General features: G+C 45.5%; 3 protein-coding genes across 3 annotated transcripts in view; all 3 read left to right on the plus strand.

Annotated features, from left to right (window-relative positions):
• LOC106532135 (rap guanine nucleotide exchange factor 1) overlaps positions 1 to 6,284 on the plus strand; it is a gene marked incomplete in the record, with an annotated part of 20,824 nt that extends 14,540 nt beyond the window's left edge. Inside the window, 12 exon segments of the mRNA XM_014028144.1 lie at positions 751 to 874; positions 954 to 1,029; positions 1,101 to 1,185; positions 1,336 to 1,428; positions 1,528 to 1,716; positions 1,800 to 1,884; positions 1,968 to 2,062; positions 2,892 to 2,970; positions 3,314 to 3,415; positions 3,483 to 3,580; positions 5,159 to 5,299; positions 5,378 to 6,284. Of these exon segments, the coding sequence (XP_013883598.1) occupies positions 751 to 874; positions 954 to 1,029; positions 1,101 to 1,185; positions 1,336 to 1,428; positions 1,528 to 1,716; positions 1,800 to 1,884; positions 1,968 to 2,062; positions 2,892 to 2,970; positions 3,314 to 3,415; positions 3,483 to 3,580; positions 5,159 to 5,299; positions 5,378 to 5,513 (1,303 nt within the window).
• Positions 6,285 to 6,625: 341 nt separating this feature from the next.
• pomt1 (protein-O-mannosyltransferase 1) lies at positions 6,626 to 14,392 on the plus strand. Its single transcript, XM_014028146.1, has 20 exons — positions 6,626 to 7,117; positions 7,354 to 7,475; positions 7,559 to 7,665; positions 7,748 to 7,798; positions 7,898 to 8,044; positions 9,849 to 9,957; positions 10,100 to 10,159; positions 10,928 to 11,021; positions 11,102 to 11,257; positions 11,620 to 11,750; positions 11,826 to 11,921; positions 12,080 to 12,172; positions 12,252 to 12,348; positions 12,429 to 12,521; positions 12,665 to 12,785; positions 12,899 to 12,996; positions 13,079 to 13,192; positions 13,270 to 13,396; positions 13,463 to 13,640; positions 13,759 to 14,392. Exons 2-20 carry the CDS (start codon positions 7,363 to 7,365, stop codon positions 13,931 to 13,933), a joined length of 2,160 nt encoding a protein of 719 aa, XP_013883600.1. The 5' UTR covers positions 6,626 to 7,117; positions 7,354 to 7,362; the 3' UTR covers positions 13,934 to 14,392.
• A 426-nt stretch (positions 14,393 to 14,818) lies between these two features.
• LOC106532140 (snRNA-activating protein complex subunit 4) lies at positions 14,819 to 15,927 on the plus strand (the record flags this gene model as incomplete). Its single annotated transcript, XM_014028152.1, is given in 2 exon segments — positions 14,819 to 15,277; positions 15,814 to 15,927. A coding segment is annotated over 1 exon segment (112 nt), but the record flags the coding sequence as incomplete, so codon positions are not given.
• Positions 15,928 to 16,218: the final 291 nt, after the last annotated feature.

Genomic DNA, 16,218 nt, shown 5'->3' on the forward strand with positions numbered 1-16,218 from the left:
ACAAACACCTGCATACACACCTGTAGACACACCTGTAAACACAAACACCTGTATACACACCTGTACACACAAACACCTGCATACACACCTGTAGACACACCTGTAAACACAAACACCTGTACACACACCTGTAAACACAAACACCTGTATTCACACCTGTAAACACACCTGTACACACAAACACCTGTGCACACACCTGTAAACACAAACACCTGTATACACACCTGTACACACACCTCTACACAAAAACACCTGTACACACGCCTGTACACACACCTGTATACACACCTGTAGACACATCTGTACACACACCTGTAAACACAAACAGCTGTACACACACACACCTGTAGCCACACACACACACACCTGTGCACATACCTGTAAACACACCTGTAAACACAAACACTTGTATACACACCTGTAGCCACACACACACACCTGTACATACACCTGTAGCCACACACACACACACACCTGTACACACACTTGTAGACACACACACATGCCTGTAAACACACCTGTAAACACAAACACTTGTATACACACCTGTAGCCACACACACACACACCTGTACACACACACACCTGTAGACACACACAACTGTACCTGTACACACCTGTAGAAACACCTGTAGACACACAAACACCTGTAGACACACAAACACCTGTACACACACCTGTACCTGCACACACCTTTAGACACACACACCTGTACACACACCTGTTCCTCAGGTGTTCCTCTGTGCTGCAGTTGGCAGGGTTCCCAGCAGGAGGCGGAGCTTGACCAGTGGAACAGTTGGGAGCAGGTAGAAGTGGAGGAGCTGCTGCTGACCAACCAGCGGGAGATCCTCCAAAGAATCACCATGAAGTCTGAGGTATGGCCCCGCCCTCTCACCTGTCTACCTCATATTATTAACCTCACCTGTGTTCTGACTCTGGCTGCTGCCTTCTCAGGAGGAGGAGGGACCAGAGGTGAAGGCTGCATCTGCAGACGTCCTATTGGTCTACGCTACAGGGCCCAGCAGCAGCGGTTAGTTTCATGACAACAGAAGCAACCAATCAAATGAGTTCTGAGTTTCTCAGGTGAGTTTGTGTTCACAGGTCAGGACCCATACCGCGAGGCCTTCCTCTGCACCTACAGGAGCTTCTTCAGGCCCAGTGAGACCATCAGCAAACTACAGCACAGATATCCTCACATGTTCAGGTTTTACCTGAGGGGACATGAGGGTCTCGTAACACGCAGGTGATCTGATTGTGTTTCACTTCACCAGGTGTTTTTAAAGTGTGAGTTGTTGTCACTCTGATTTGTTTGTTCTGAGTCCTTAATCATCAACACATACAAAACCCTCTGTGAACGACAAGAACCTGTAGATGTGACAGCAGCTGAAAATACCTTTCAGCTGCTAGTCAGAGTGGTGGACGACCTCAGGTGAGACTCACCTGAGACCATCAGACCTGTCAGAATCCAGTTTAAATCCAAACCCACAGAGAGACGGATGTTCTGATCCAGCTGTGTTCTCTGATTCAGCACAGTGGAACTGGACTCAGGTCTGCTGTTGGACCTGATGGACCTGGTGTTCAGCCTCCTGGTTGGTGGAGAGCTGAGACTAGCACACCTGTTGCACTCCAACATCCTGTCCAAGATGGAGAAGAGGTGGAAACTGCTCTGCTCTCCTCAGTCCCTCTGCCCGCTCGCTGCCAAGGGCGTGGCCGCCAGGTAACCCCTCTCACCTGATTGGCTGATGCGACTCACTCAGGTCGGTCCGTTTTTCCTCACCTGTCTGTCGTCTCGTCCAACAGACCAGGAACTCTCTTGGACTTCAGAAGTCAGGACTTAGCAGAGCAGCTGACTCTTCTGGACTCGCAGCTTTTTTATAAGATTGAGGTGCGAAAACCTGCCAGTTCCACGTATTCCACCTGTTTCTGTTCCACCTGCGTGTCTCACCTGTCCATACCTGACCTGTGTAGCTCCCAGAGGTGCTGCTGTGGTCCAAAGAGCAGAACGAGGAGAGGAGTCCTCACCTGACCGAGTTCACTCAGCACTTCAACAACGTCTCCTTCTGGTAAAACGTCTTCCTCCAACATGTCTGTGCTGAGGTTCCTACACAGCTTCCATAGGTTCCTACCTAGGTTCCATAAGGTTCTTTCTGTGGTTCTATAATGCCCCTTTTCCATGGTGTAGTGTCAGAATTGTCCATGTAAGTATGGGTCGGTACGGGTTGGTTTTCCACTGATGTTCCAGTCCGGTTCCAGTAGGTGTGTTTTGGGCGGTTGGTGGAGGTGGTTTTTAAGTATTTACAAAAAAAAATTTATGGGCAAAATGAAAGATGGAAACACATTTGATTAATAACTTTTGAACTTTTAAACATTTGCAAAAACTTTGTCAATCAATGATGAACAGTGTTCTGACGTCGCATTTATGGTGTCAGCTGGGGCCGGTTGGAACCACAATGAAGTAGGTACTAAAAAAGTGCCGGTTCCATGGATCTGGCCTAATGGAAATGGCTTGGAACCGTACCCAACCGTACCAACACTACACTAAGTGGCACTAGTGGAAAAGGGCCAGAAGGTTCCTGCTGTGGTTCCATAAGGTTCCTGCTGTGGTTCCATAAGGTTCTTCCTGGGGTTCCATAAGGTTCCTGCTGTGGTTCCATAAGGTTCTTCCTGGGGTTCCATAAGGTTCCTGCTGTGGTTCCAAAAGGTTCCTGCTGTGGTTCTATAAGGTTCCTACTGTGGTTCCATAAGGTTCCTGCTGTGGTTCCATAAAGTTCTTCCTGTGGTTCTATAAGGTTCCTGTTGTGGTCCCTATGGTTCCTGTCATGAGTAATACTTTGGTTCTTCCTGTGGTTCCATCAGTAAAACTCAGTCGTTACTGTGTCTGTTTGATTTCAGGGTTCGGTCAGTCATCATTCTTCAGGACAAACCGCAAGACAGGGAGAGGCTGCTGCTGAAGTTCCTGAAAATCTTGAAGGTAATGATGATGACGACAATGTGTCCACAGGTTCTCAAAGGATGAAGGTTTTGTTGCTGCTTAATATTATTCCCACATCTGCTTTTCCATACGGTTGGTTGTGTGAGGCTAGGTGAAGGTAACCTCTGCTCAGGAAAGACTCTGTCCATGTTGTTCTCTAGAGATCAGGGACACGTTTGTAGTTTGGGCCTTCTTTGTGAGTTTTTAGAAACATTTTGCTTTGGCCAGATTGTTCACCAGATTGTTGTGTTTGTGTTCTTACACCTTAATGTCCTATAAGGTGTAGGTCACACACGCATTCACACAGACACACACTCACAAATCTTTATTTGTGTCCCTGCAGCATCTCAGGAAGCTGAACAACTTCAACTCTTACTTGTCCATTCTGTCAGCACTAGACTCTGCCCCACTGCGACGGCTTGATTGGCAGAGAAACACCTCTGAGGTGGGTTTGTATATTTCAGTTTACTCTTTGATCACATTGTAACAAAATAATTTTTTGTTGTTAACAGACACTGGAGGACTTCAGCTCACTGATTGACAGCTCATCTTCGTTCAGAACCTACAGGGAGGCACTGGCTGAGGTGGAACCACCATGTATACCATACCTGTAGGTTAATGCCCCACTATAAACCCTACCTGTAGGTCAATAACAAACTATACACTCTTCTTATAGTCCGTTAGCTCAATTTAAACTATTCCTGTAGGCGAATACCCAATTCTAAACCTTTCTTGTATAAACCTTTCTTGTAGGTCTATACCCGCTACTAAACCCTTCCTTTAGATCAGACATGTCCAACTCCAATCCTCAAGGGCCGATCTCCTGCAAGTTTTAGATTTGTCTCTGCTTCAACACAGCTGATTCAAATAGATGATTTACCTTCACAGTTTGCCATCAAGGTCTGCAGAGGCCCACTAATTAAGCACTCCTTAGGTTCAGCTGTTGTGAACCAGGGCAGCACCTAAAACATGCAAGACACGACCCTTGAGGACCGACTTTGGACACCACAGCTTTAGATCAATACCCAATGGTGAAGCCTTCCTGTAGGCCAGTACCAAACCCTGAACCCTTGTCACTAGCTCACCTTAAACCATTCCTGTAGGTGAATACCCAACCTTCAACCTTTCCTTTAGATTAATACCCAATGATGAAGCCTTCCTGTAGGTCAAAACACAGCCTTAAACCCCTCCTTTGATTTACCACCCAAAGATGAAACCTTCCTGTAGGTCAATACCAAACCATCAACCCTTCTTTTGGGACACAACCCAACTTTAAGCCCTTCCTCTGTGTCAGTACCTCACCTTAAACCATTCCTGTAGGTGAATACCCAATTGTAGACCCTTCTTGTAGTTCGATGCCCACCCATAAACCCTTCCAGTAGGTCAAAACCCAACCTTAAACCCTTCCTTTAGATAAATACCCAACAGTGAACCTTTATTGTACGTCAATATTTTCACCTTAAACCTTTCTGGTAGGTCAGTACCCAACTTTAAGCCCTTCCTGTACGTCAGTACCTCGCCTTAATCCATTCCTGTAGGTGAATACTCAAATGCAGACCCTCCTTGTAGGTCTATACCCACCCATAAACCCTTCCACTAGGTCAAAACCCAACCTTAAACCTTTCCTTTAATTTAATACCCAATGATGAAGCTTTCATGTAGGTCAGTACCAAACCATGAACCCTTCTGGTAAGACATAACCCAACTTTAAGCCCTGGTAGGTCAATACCCAATTGTAAACCTTTCTTGTAGGTCTATACCTGCCCATAAACCCTTTGGATCAATACCCAATGGTTAACCCTACCTGTAGGTCAATAACAAACTTTACACTCTTCTTATAGGCCTATAGCTGACTTTAAACCATTCCTATATGTGAATATCCAATTGTAGACCCTTCTTGTAGGTCTATACCCAACCTTAAACCCTTCCTCTAGTTTAATACCCAATGATGAAGCCTTCCTGTAAGTCAGTACCAAAATGTGAACCTTTCTGGTAAGACACAAACCAACTTTAAGCCCTTCTTTTAGGTCAAAACCCAATTGTAAACGCTTGCTGTGGGATATTATTCTGCCACAAACCCCTCTTATATGGTAATACCTTAACAAATAACTTACCTCAGTACATCAGAAACCCTACCTGTTGCATCATGTCCTATGTTTCTCCCTCTCTGACTGGTCTGTTTCTTCAGGGGTTTGATTCTTCAGGACTTGACCTTTGTTCACCTGGGCAACCCTGACTTATTGACGACACCACAGGGTTCAAAGGTTAACTTCTCCAAGTGTTGTCAGCAATTTAACATTCTGGACACTCTGAGGAGCTACCAACAAGTGTGAGTGACCTGGAGCCCTGTTTGTAGTATTTGTTTGAAGTAATTTTGTGTGCTAGATACATATATTTTTTCCTGCAGGCATTACTCTCTGCAGCCGGACGAGGACATCATATCCTTCTTCAATGACTTCAGTGACCACCTGGCAGAGGAGGCACTGTGGGAACTCTCCCTCAAGATCCGCCCAAAGAACACTCCACGAATCAATCAGAGATGAGCTGTGGTGAAACAGCAGCCAATCAGGAAGCAGGAAGGGATGGCTGCAGTCAAACTGCAAAAATAGGATTAATCCATGCAAACCTGAAGTGAAGTGGTCCCGGACTGGACTGGTGCTGAAATTATGCTAACATAAGATAGCCCAGCTCAAAGCCAGATGGGTTGGCCAGGTGTTCATGAGGCCTCCTCTTCTCCCTCTCAGATAGGTTCCTGTTCCAGCGTCAATATGTTTCACCTGGTCTCTTCCTCTCTCACCCCATTAACCTTTAAAACACAAACAGCTCACAGACAGAAACAATGAAATAACTTTGTTAAAACAAGTTTACTGGCTGAAGTATAAGCCCAGCAGAAGACTAACCAACAAAAATACTTTGAAATTCTCACAGATAAAGAGCTGAAATGTCTCTTTAATAAAAGTTTGTCACGTCACATGATGCAGCTGAACTGGGAGAAACCTTTGAAACATTGGAGAGCTAATAAAGAATGAGGAGGTCCGAGAAAGTTCTGGTGGATTCTGAACACTTTCATAGGAAGGTTTTCTTTAGGCTTTTATGTTTTTTTATATTTAGATTTTTTTATTCTCTTTTTGAATTGTAGACATATTCATGTTTGCAATCTTTATACCTGGTTTATTTATCACTGTGTGAAAAATGAGATGCTGATATCAGAATTGAATTATATCTGTATTTGTCTTTGGGAAACGGTTTAAAACGGAGACCTATTAATCTAAAACTGAAAAAAAAAAAGAGCATCCAACCTTTTAAATTTTTAAAAACACTCATTTCTGATTAAATACAGTATTTATCAGTTTAAATAAAAAAAACAAAGAAAAACTGTTTTTAGAACTGTTTTTAGTTTGTGTGAAATAAGAAATAAAAATAATAAAGACCTCAAAGAAGTGTTTCCAACAGTTTGTATTTACCCTGTGTTTTATTTTGAAATGTTTTATAAAATATTTTATTAGTAAAATGTTATTAAACCAGATTATTATTGATGTGTTGTTGTTTTGGCAATAAAATCAGAGTTAGTTTCAGGAGTAAATACAACCGCTGTTCTCCATCTGCGCATGCTCCAACCTACTCGGAACTGTTCGTGTAACTTCGGCTCTGTTTCCTCGGCAACAGCAACCCGAAGTCACGTATCGGAGCGCAGATCGAACGAAACAGCGAGAACAAATCAAACGGATTTACCGGGCCTGTGGGAATCCCAGAACCGAACCCGGAAATCACCGGAGAGATGGTCTGTGCAAAAGCCTGCAAAAGAATGGACCGCATTGCCGAACCTGAACCCGGTACCGGAAGGAACTCTCGCGATAACTGCAAGCTAACAGGCTAATGCTAAAAGCAAAAACTTTGATTTCATTCTGAACCGAACCGGACCGCTCCTTACCGCCTTTGTTAATGGGACTGCATGTACAGAACACAAATAAACAACAATAAACAACAACAAGCCTGAGCTGGACCGCTTTTGTTCCAGAGATTAGTCAGATCCAGGCAGCTCCGAGAAAAACTAGTCCTACAGGTCCAATTCAAAAACCACAACACTGATCCGGGTCAGATCTGGACCGGGTCAGCCTACAGAAGATATAGATTATTCATAAACCAGGTTGGAATCGTTGAAATCTTTATTTTATTCGTTTTGATAGTAAAATGTTAAAAATAAAATAGTATTTTTGTTTACTGTAAATAAACTACGTGTTTTTTTTCTGTCCCTGAACGCCTCACGCTGTCTCAGGCAGTGTGATGCGTTCAGGCACAGCAGTGTGTTCCGTTTTGTTTTATGTTACTGTAAAAGATTGATGACGTTGGCGCCACCTCCTGATAACTTTGTTACCTGTGCAGGTGTCAGCAATGCTGCAGCTCCCCCTGGTGGTGACAGCTCAGGTGGACCTGGTTCTGGTCCTGGTCTCCCTGTTGGCACTCTGGACCAGACTGAACCTCCTGAACTACCCGAATGCTGTGGTGTGAGTGTGTTTGATAACGTGTGTAAGCTGCACCAAACTCCATTGTGTTTTTGATCGATTTAAGAAGCTCTTCCTGTGTGCAGGTTTGATGAGGTCTACTACGGACAGTTTGTGTCTTTCTACATGAAGAGGGTCTTCTTTATTGATGACAGCGGACCCCCGCTCGGTCACATGATCCTGGCCCTTGGAGGTTGTTACAGTGGTAGCTGTTTGTGTTAGCACAGTTATGTTTGTGTCAGACATCTCATTCCATCCTCTTCTTCCTGTTCCAGCGTACCTGGGGGGCTTTGATGGGAACTTTGTGTGGAACAGAATTGGATCAGGTACCAACAGAAGCCAGTTCCACACATGTTTGAAGGAGAACGGATCCGTTTCTGTTTTTAACCGGGAACCTGCTGGTGTGTGTTTGTTTTGTGACACAGAGTACCCCGGCGGTGTGAGTGTGTGGAGTCTGAGGCTGCTGCCGGCTCTCTGCGGAGCGCTCTGTGTTCCTCTGGTTTACCTGCTGACACTGGAGCTGAGGTTTTCTCACCTGTCGGCACTGGGAGCTGCGCTGCTGCTGCTGCTGGGTGAGGATTCACACACAAACACACACATTCACACAGACACACACATTCACACAGACACACACATTCACACAAACACGTCTGTGTCTGTTTCAAGCGTGGGACATTCAGAGACTCAAAAAAGTGTGGTATGTTCAGGGACCTTAGGAAGAGTAGCCTGGTTTAAACCAGAGCCTGTCCTTCACTTTGCTTCGTACAAGGGTCTGGACTTGATGCATAGACAATCGTTTCTTGCAGGAGGCGTGGCCTCTGCTGAAGCATGTATGTGTTGTCACTGTGATGGAGGCTAAGCTAAGAAGGTAACCGGAAATCGCGTGTGCTGTAAACAACCCTACTGAGAGGAGAGAAGTACCGAGCTGAATGAGACGACTGTAAATGATGCTGCTGCTTTGTCAGACAAATTTATTTTAATTTGAAGCCTTATCAACACAGACTGGCTTCATTCACTTCCTCCACTGCCATATGCTAAAATAACTAGCAGACACTGCGGAGAATGTTGATGTCGTTCAAAACTCCTCCTTCTGTTTGCTGATTGGCCCAGGTAAAATAAACTACAAGCAGACACTGCGGAGAATGCCAACATCGTTCAAAGCTCCTCCTTCTGTTCTCTGATTGGCCCGGCTAAAAATCTGCCAGTGAAATCCTTTTCAATGGGAGAAGTCCCAGACGGAGCAGTGAAGGGAAACTAGAATTGAGCGAAGCTGCGTAGGAAGGCAAGGGCCAGGCTAAAGGAAGAGTGGAACATTCAGGGACCTCAACAAGAATGGGACATTCAAGGACATAAACAAGTGTGAGATGTTCAGAGCCTCAAAGAAGCGTGGGACATTTAGGGACTCAAAAAAATGTGTTATGTTCAGCGACCTAAAGATGAGCGGAGTGTTCAGGGACCTAAAGACGCTTGGGAAGTTTAGGGTCCTAAAGATATGTGGGACATTCAGGGACCTAAAAAATTGTGGGATGTTCAGGTACCTAAAGAAGTGTGGGAAGTTTATGGACCTATAGAAACATGGGACGTTCAGGGACCTAAAGAAGTGTGGGACGTTCAGGGACCAAAAGAAACGTGGGACATTCAGGGACCAAAAGAAGTGTGGGAAGTTTATGGAACTATAGAAACATGGGACGTTCAGGGACCTATAGAAACGTGGAACGTTCAGGGACCTAAAGACCCTTGGGAAGTTCAGGGACCTAAAGAATTGTGGGATGTTCAGGTACCTAAAGAAGCGTGGGATGTTTAGGGACCTATGGAAACATGAGACATTCAGGGACCTAAATAATTGTGGGGCATTCAGGGACATAAAGATTTGTGGGATGTTCATGTACCTAAAGAAGCGTGGGAAGTTTAGGGACGTATAAAAACATGGGATGTTCAGGGACCTAAAGAGACGTGGGACGTTCAGGGACCTAAAGAAACTTGGGACGTTCAAGGACCTAAAGAATTGTGGGATGTTCAGGTACCTAAAGAATTGTGGGATGTTCAGGTACCTAAAAAATTGTGGGATGTTCAGGTACCTAAAGATGCTTGGGAAATTTAGGGACGTATAAAAATATGGGACGTTCAGGGACCTAAAGAAACTTGGGACGTTCAGGTACCTAAAAAATTGTGGGATGTTCAAGTACCTAAAGGAGCGTGGGAAGTTTAGGGACCTTTAGAAACATGGGACGTTCAGGGACCTATAGAAACGTGGGACGTTCAGGGACCTATAGAAACGTGGGACGTTCAGGGACCTAAAGAATTGTGGGACATTCAGGGACCTAAAGAAGCGTGGGACTTTTTTGTCTGAACTTTCTCTGTTTGTTGTCGTTTCAGAGAACGCTCTGATCGTCCAGTCACGTTTCATGTTGTTGGAGTCCGTTCTCATCTTCTTCATGCTGCTGGCTTTCTTCTCTTACCTGCGCTTCTACAACGCCCCCAGCAGGTAAGTTTCACCTGTGAGCCTCACCTGCACACTGGTTACCTGTGTGTGAGCCTCACCTGCACACTGGTTACCTGTGTGAGCCTCACCTGCACACTCTCTACCTGTGAGGAACCTGCTCTTACCTGAAGCTCCTCCTCCTCAGCTCCTGGTCCAGGTATGGTTGGCTCCTCCTCTCCGGTGTTTCCTGCGCGGCGGCTGTTGGGTGAGAACTGATCTGTCGTTATCTGGAACACAAACATGTTTATAACATGTTTTCAACTTGTTTTTAACATGTTTAAACATTTTTAACATGTTTAAACGTTTTTAACATGTTTAAAGGCAGTGTGGAGGATTTTGTCAATTCTTTTAGCCGAAATTGAGATAATCACTAATGACAATAATAAAAACATGTCTAATCATTGCAGACAAAGACCTTGTTTTATTATTTTTACCTTATAAAAAGCTGTTTATATCTCCATGGTCGCGGGTCGCCACACAGGCAGCCGCCATCTTGCACCGCCATCTTGTCTACGAAGGCTCATGAAGGACAAACTGCGGTGGCGGTGTCAATAACAGTTTTAGTTGTAAAACTATAAATGTAATATTTGTTGTCTGTCATTGTAGCTGGGATAATTTTACTTATTAAAGCTCATAATCTTACCACTTGAAACATCACTAGCCCTGAAGCTGCTGGTAGACATCGCGGTTGGAATTATCAAAGGTTTTTGACACCTGAGAGACACCGTAGCAACTCCTTTGTGTTTGGAAGCGGGGGGTGGGGGTGGGGGGAGGACCAGGGAGGATGATTCAACCACTAGATGTCGCTGAAAACAACAAATCCTACACACTGTGCCTTTAAACATTTTTAATGTTTTCAACTTGTTTTTAACCTGTTTAAAAGTGTTTTTAACCTGTTTAAAAGTGTTTTAACCTGTTTAAAAGTGTTTTTAACCTGTTTAAATGTGTTTTTAACATGTTTTCAACTTGTCAGGGTAAAGTATATGGGTGTGTTCTCCTACCTGCTGCTGGTGGGCGTGGCCTCTGTGCACACCTGGAAGCTGATTGGAGACAGAGCTGTCAGTCATGTGAGTTGATCTGTGAGTTTCTGGAAGGTTCTGTGACCCGGTTCTTCCTGACAGAACCTTTTCTGTGTGTGCGTGTGCAGCTGAGTGTGTGTGTTCAGTGTGTGTGCAGATTTGTGTGTCTGATAGTGGTTCCGGTTCTGCTCTACGTGTTCTGGTTCTACGTTCACCTGAGTCTCCTGAACCGCAGCGGACCACATGACCAGCTGATGAGCTCCGCCTTCCAAGCCAGTCTGCAGGTACAGGTGGTTCCACAGGTTCTTTAGGAGGTTCCTTTGATGCTGAACTGTCATTGATTGGTTGGTTAATTGATTGATTGATTGATTGATTGATTGGTTGGTTAATTTATTCGTTGGTTGGTTGGTTGATTGGTTGGTTGGTTGGTTGGTTGGTTGGTTGGATAATTGGTTGGTTGGTTAATTGATTGATTGGTTGGTTGATTGATAGGTTGGTTGATTGATTAATTGGTTGGTTGGTTGGTTGGTTAATTGATTGGTTGGTTGGTTGGTTGGTTGGTTGATAGATTGGTTGATTGATTAATTGATTGGTTGGTGAATTGATTGGTTGGTTGGTGATTAATTGGTTGGTTGATCATTTTTAGGGCGGTCTCGCCAGGATCACTCAAGGCCAGCCTCTGGAAGTTGCTTATGGCAGTCAGGTGACTTTAAGAAGCTCCGCCTCCCAGCCAGTCCCATGCTGGCTTCACTCTCACAAAGCCAACTATCCAATCAGGTGCTGCTAGCTCACTTTGACCCATCAGCCAATCAGAGACTCTGTATTTGTTGACTTCCTGTTTCTCGTTTTCAGGTATGAAGATCGGCGGGGCAGCTCACACCAGCAACAGGTCACCTGTTACCCCTTCAAAGATGTCAACAACTGGTGGATCATCAAACATCCGGACAGGTAGATCACCTGTTTTACAGTTGATCACCTGTTTTACAGTGGGTCACCTGTTTGACAGTAGGTCATCAGTTTCACAGTAGATAACCTGTTTGATAGTAGGTTACCTGTTTGTCCCTTGGCCTTCTGGGACTTGGAGTTCTTGTTTGTCTCGTTTGTAGACAGGAGCTGATGGTGGACACACCCCCTCGACCAGTCCATCATGGTGATGTCATCCAGATGGTTCACGGGATGACCTCACGCTTGCTGAACAGGTACACGTCTCACCTGGTCTGTCATGTTTTGTGATGAGTTCGAGGAAAACGGGACACCTGACCTGTCATGTCTTCTCAGTCACGACGTGGCAGCCCCCATGAGTCCTCACGCTCAGGAGGTGTCCGGATACCTGGACTTCAACGTCTCCATGCCGGCCCAGAACCTGTGGAGGGTGGTGAGTTCACCTGGGCATCAGGTACTTTCTGCATCCACGTGTGTTTACTGAACAGGCTGTTTATTTGTTTGTTTGTTCAGGACATCCCAGGCAGGGAGGCGGAGTCAGACGTGTGGAAGACGATCCTGTCTGAAGTCCGACTGGTTCACGTCAACACGTCAGCTGTTCTGAAGGTGCACACAGGAAGTGACCTGACAGGAAGTGACCTCACCAGAATGCTGAGTATTAATATGTGTGTGTGTGTGTGTGTGTGTGTGTGTGTGTGTGTGTGTGTGTGTGTGTGTGTGTGTGTGTGTGTGTGTGTGCATGCGCACAGCTGAGTGGTGCTTCTCTTCCAGAGTGGGGTTTCCGTCAGCTGGAGGTTGTAGCAGAAAAACACTTCAAGTCTCACAGCAGCAGTTTGGGCTGGACCGTGGAGGAGCACCGATACGGAACCAGTAAGACCCAGAACTCCTGCTCCACCTCTTCTAGTCTGTTTGCTCCTCCTCTTCCTGTCTGTCTGTGCTAAAACAAAGCTAAAGTTAGTCACTCGTTGTGACGTCACCTGCAGGTCAGGAGCAGAAGGAGCGTGAGGCGGAGCTTCATTCTCCGACTCACATCGACGTGAACAGAAAAATCTCCTTCTGGGCGAAGTTTACGGAGCTGCAGGTAGGAGTGTGAATGCACCGTCAGCTCACCGACCAATCAGATTTCAGAGCTCTGATGATGTCATGCTGTGATGTCACTGCAGTGGAAGATGCTGACGGTGAAGCAGGAAGTGTCTGAGCACAAATACAGCTCCGCCCCCTTTGAGTGGATCACCATGGAAACCAACATCGCATACTGGCTGCATGCTGCCACAAATGTAACACACACACACACACACACACACACACACACACACAGTCCAGTTCTGCTCTCTGATTGGCTCTACTCCTCCAGGCTCAGATACACCTGATTGGTAACCCGCTGTCATGGTGCGTGGCCAACTTCTGCCTGCTGGCGTATCAGCTGCTGGCAGCTGTGTACCTACTAAGGAGGAGGCGGGGCTTCAAAGACCTCCCTGATGGTAACAGCCTCCTGAGGTTCTGTCAGAGGTGGTTCTGATCCGTGCTGACCCTGTGTGTGTGTTTAGGTGTGTGGCAGCAGTTTGTGCTCCTGGGCTGCGTGTGTGTCGGCGGCTGGTTGGTGAACTTCCTTCCCTTCCTGCTGATGGACAGAACTCTTTTCCTGTACCACTACCTGCCCGCCCTGTGTTACCTGTACCTGTTAAGCCCCGCCCTTCTGGAGCATGTGCACACTCACCTGCTCAGGTACGCACACAGACACACACCTGCAGCCAGCAGACAGATGTAAGCCAGTTAGGAAGAAGTATTATTGGGGGCTCGTCCGGGATTCAAACCGTCAACCTGTGTGTGTTTGTGTCCGCAGCAACGTGACACACCGACGTGTGCTCTGCGTGTGCGCTGCGGCTGCTCTACTGTCTGTCTTCCTGTCCTATCGGACGTTCTGCCCTTTGACCTACGGCACCCCGGAGCTATCGGCCAATCAGCTTCAGGCGCTGAAGTGGAGGACCAGCTGGGACATCCTGTACCGCCACCGCTAGAGCATACGGAGAGAGGCTGAGAGACACTGAAAGACAGTGAGACATGCTGACAGAGGCAGAAGGACGCCTGTCTTTCTGAGACATCCTGTCCCAACACTGCAGGAGACTCAGAGACAAACAGAAGGTGTGCGTCTCTGGAGACAGTTGTTCTGTCGCTGCTGAATGAGACTAAAATCTCTGAACTCTGAGGATTTTATGAACTCACCCGCTGCTTGTTCCTCCTCCTCCTCCTCCTCCTCCTCCTCCTCCTCCTCCTCATCATTTGTAAACAAACAAAATAAACAACCTACTTTCTGTCAGGTTCCTTATGGGCCTACCAGTAACGTGCACACATGAGCACGCCACTTCCTGTGAAGACCTCAGTGGTGTCAATAAAAATACATATTTGGGAGAATTTTTAATGACAGGATGAATACTTCCTGTGAAGTCTGACTACAAAATAAAAGCTCAAACAAAAAATGTCTACTTTTATTTTTTTTGTTCCTGTTTGTTGACAAAATTTATATAGAAACAAAAATCAATGATACGCAAAATTAATTGTAAAAAAAACAACAAAAATTTTCAAATAAATGAGGTAAATAATGCACCTATTACATTTAATTCCAGATTAATAGCAGAATTTTATGCATTAACTGAACAAAATTGTTTTTTAATTAATAAAAAACATGTTATATAAGATGAAGATGTCCTGCACCAACAATAGAATATTTATATGAGAAATTTAAACAAAACCAGAAGCTTAAAAAACTTCAGCTGATTATGTTGCTCTCACTGGGTTCGCTCCTTTTATTATCTAAACAGAAGTAAAAAAAATCAGCTGCCAATCAATGTCTGGAAAAATGGTCATCAAACTTTATTTAAGACAATTAATTATCATAAAAACAACCCTGTTCTGTTTCAGTCTCACTGTTTTGTTGGGCCCGAGCAGAACCTTTTGTATTTGAGCCGTTTTTACTGTAAAAATCCGGCCAAGCTCCACCAACACTGCGCGCCATTACATGCGCTGGCGTTGAAATGATGCAGACCCGCCGCTGTGCTCGTGTACTGTTTCAATAAAGTTTAGTTAAAAAACACAAACACACACCACCGGAAACGAGTCCCGGAGCAGGAACGAAACCCTGACGGGTGGTCGCACTTTCTTTTTTTCGGTTTGTAAACAAAATCAAGGTCGAGCAGCCGGACTGAGGAGTAAAATCCGGTTCTGGTGGTTCTGGAGCCGTCGAACCGAGTTCGAACCTGAAAACGAGTCGGGAATGTTCCTTCTGCCGAACAGCCTGCTGGGTAATAAGACAACGTCAGAGCTACGTTCACCGAGATAAACAGGTGAAGAGGCGCGAGCTGCAGGTAAAACAACACAAAAATATTATTATTATGTTGTAAAATACTGCTGTCACAACTGTACTGAGCTGTCAGAGTGTTGGTGTTAGTATAGGTACCGTAGTATAAGTACTGTAGTATAACTACACAGACCGATAAAATATGCTTTTTTATTTATTCTGAATATTTATTTACTTCTTTGTTTATTAAAGTTCAGTTCTGCAGTTTAAAGTGTCTCTGATCTCCCAAAAAATATATAAAACTACTGGTTCCAATTTTTTTATTTAAAAATATTTCTGTCTTTCTCTCTTTGTCCACATCTGTCCTCATCTGTCCACATCTGTCCACATCTGTCCTCATCTGTCCTCATCTGTCCCCCTCGTTGTGACGTCATGCATTAAAACTTTTCTTTTTTTCATCATAAATATACCAAAACACAAGAGGCCCCCTGGAGACATTACTCTGTCTGTCCTCTGTCCTGTCTGTCCTCTGACCTGTCTGTCCTCTGTCCTGTCTGTCCTCTGAACCTGTCTGTCCTCTGACCTGTCTCTTGTTGTCCACAGACATGTCTGTGTCCCTGTCAGCTGAGAGGGACAGGATCCAGAGACAGGTGGACGATTTGGAACAGAGTCTGTCTGTGACTCAGAGTGAGCTGGACCTGCTGAGCAGTGAGACAGGTACCTGTCTGTCCTCCTGTCTGTCCTCCTGTCTGTCCTCATGTCTGTCCCTCTGTCTGTCCTCCTGTCTGTCCTCCTGTCTGTCCCTCTGTCTGTCCTCCTGTGCGTCCCTCCTGTCTGTCCCTCCTGTCTGTCCTCCTGTCTGTCCTCCTGTCTGTCCTCCTGTGTGTCCCTCCTGTCTGTCCTCCTGTCTGTCCTCCTGTGTGTCCCTCCTGTCTGTCCTCCTGTCTGTCCTCCTGTGTGTCCTCCTGTCTGTCCTCCTGTCTGTCCCTCTGTCTGTCCCTCTGTCTG

Source organism: Austrofundulus limnaeus, unplaced genomic scaffold (genome assembly GCF_001266775.1).
Source record: "Austrofundulus limnaeus strain Quisiro unplaced genomic scaffold, Austrofundulus_limnaeus-1.0 Scaffold720, whole genome shotgun sequence".
NCBI classification, from domain to species: Eukaryota; Metazoa; Chordata; class Actinopteri; order Cyprinodontiformes; family Rivulidae; genus Austrofundulus; species Austrofundulus limnaeus.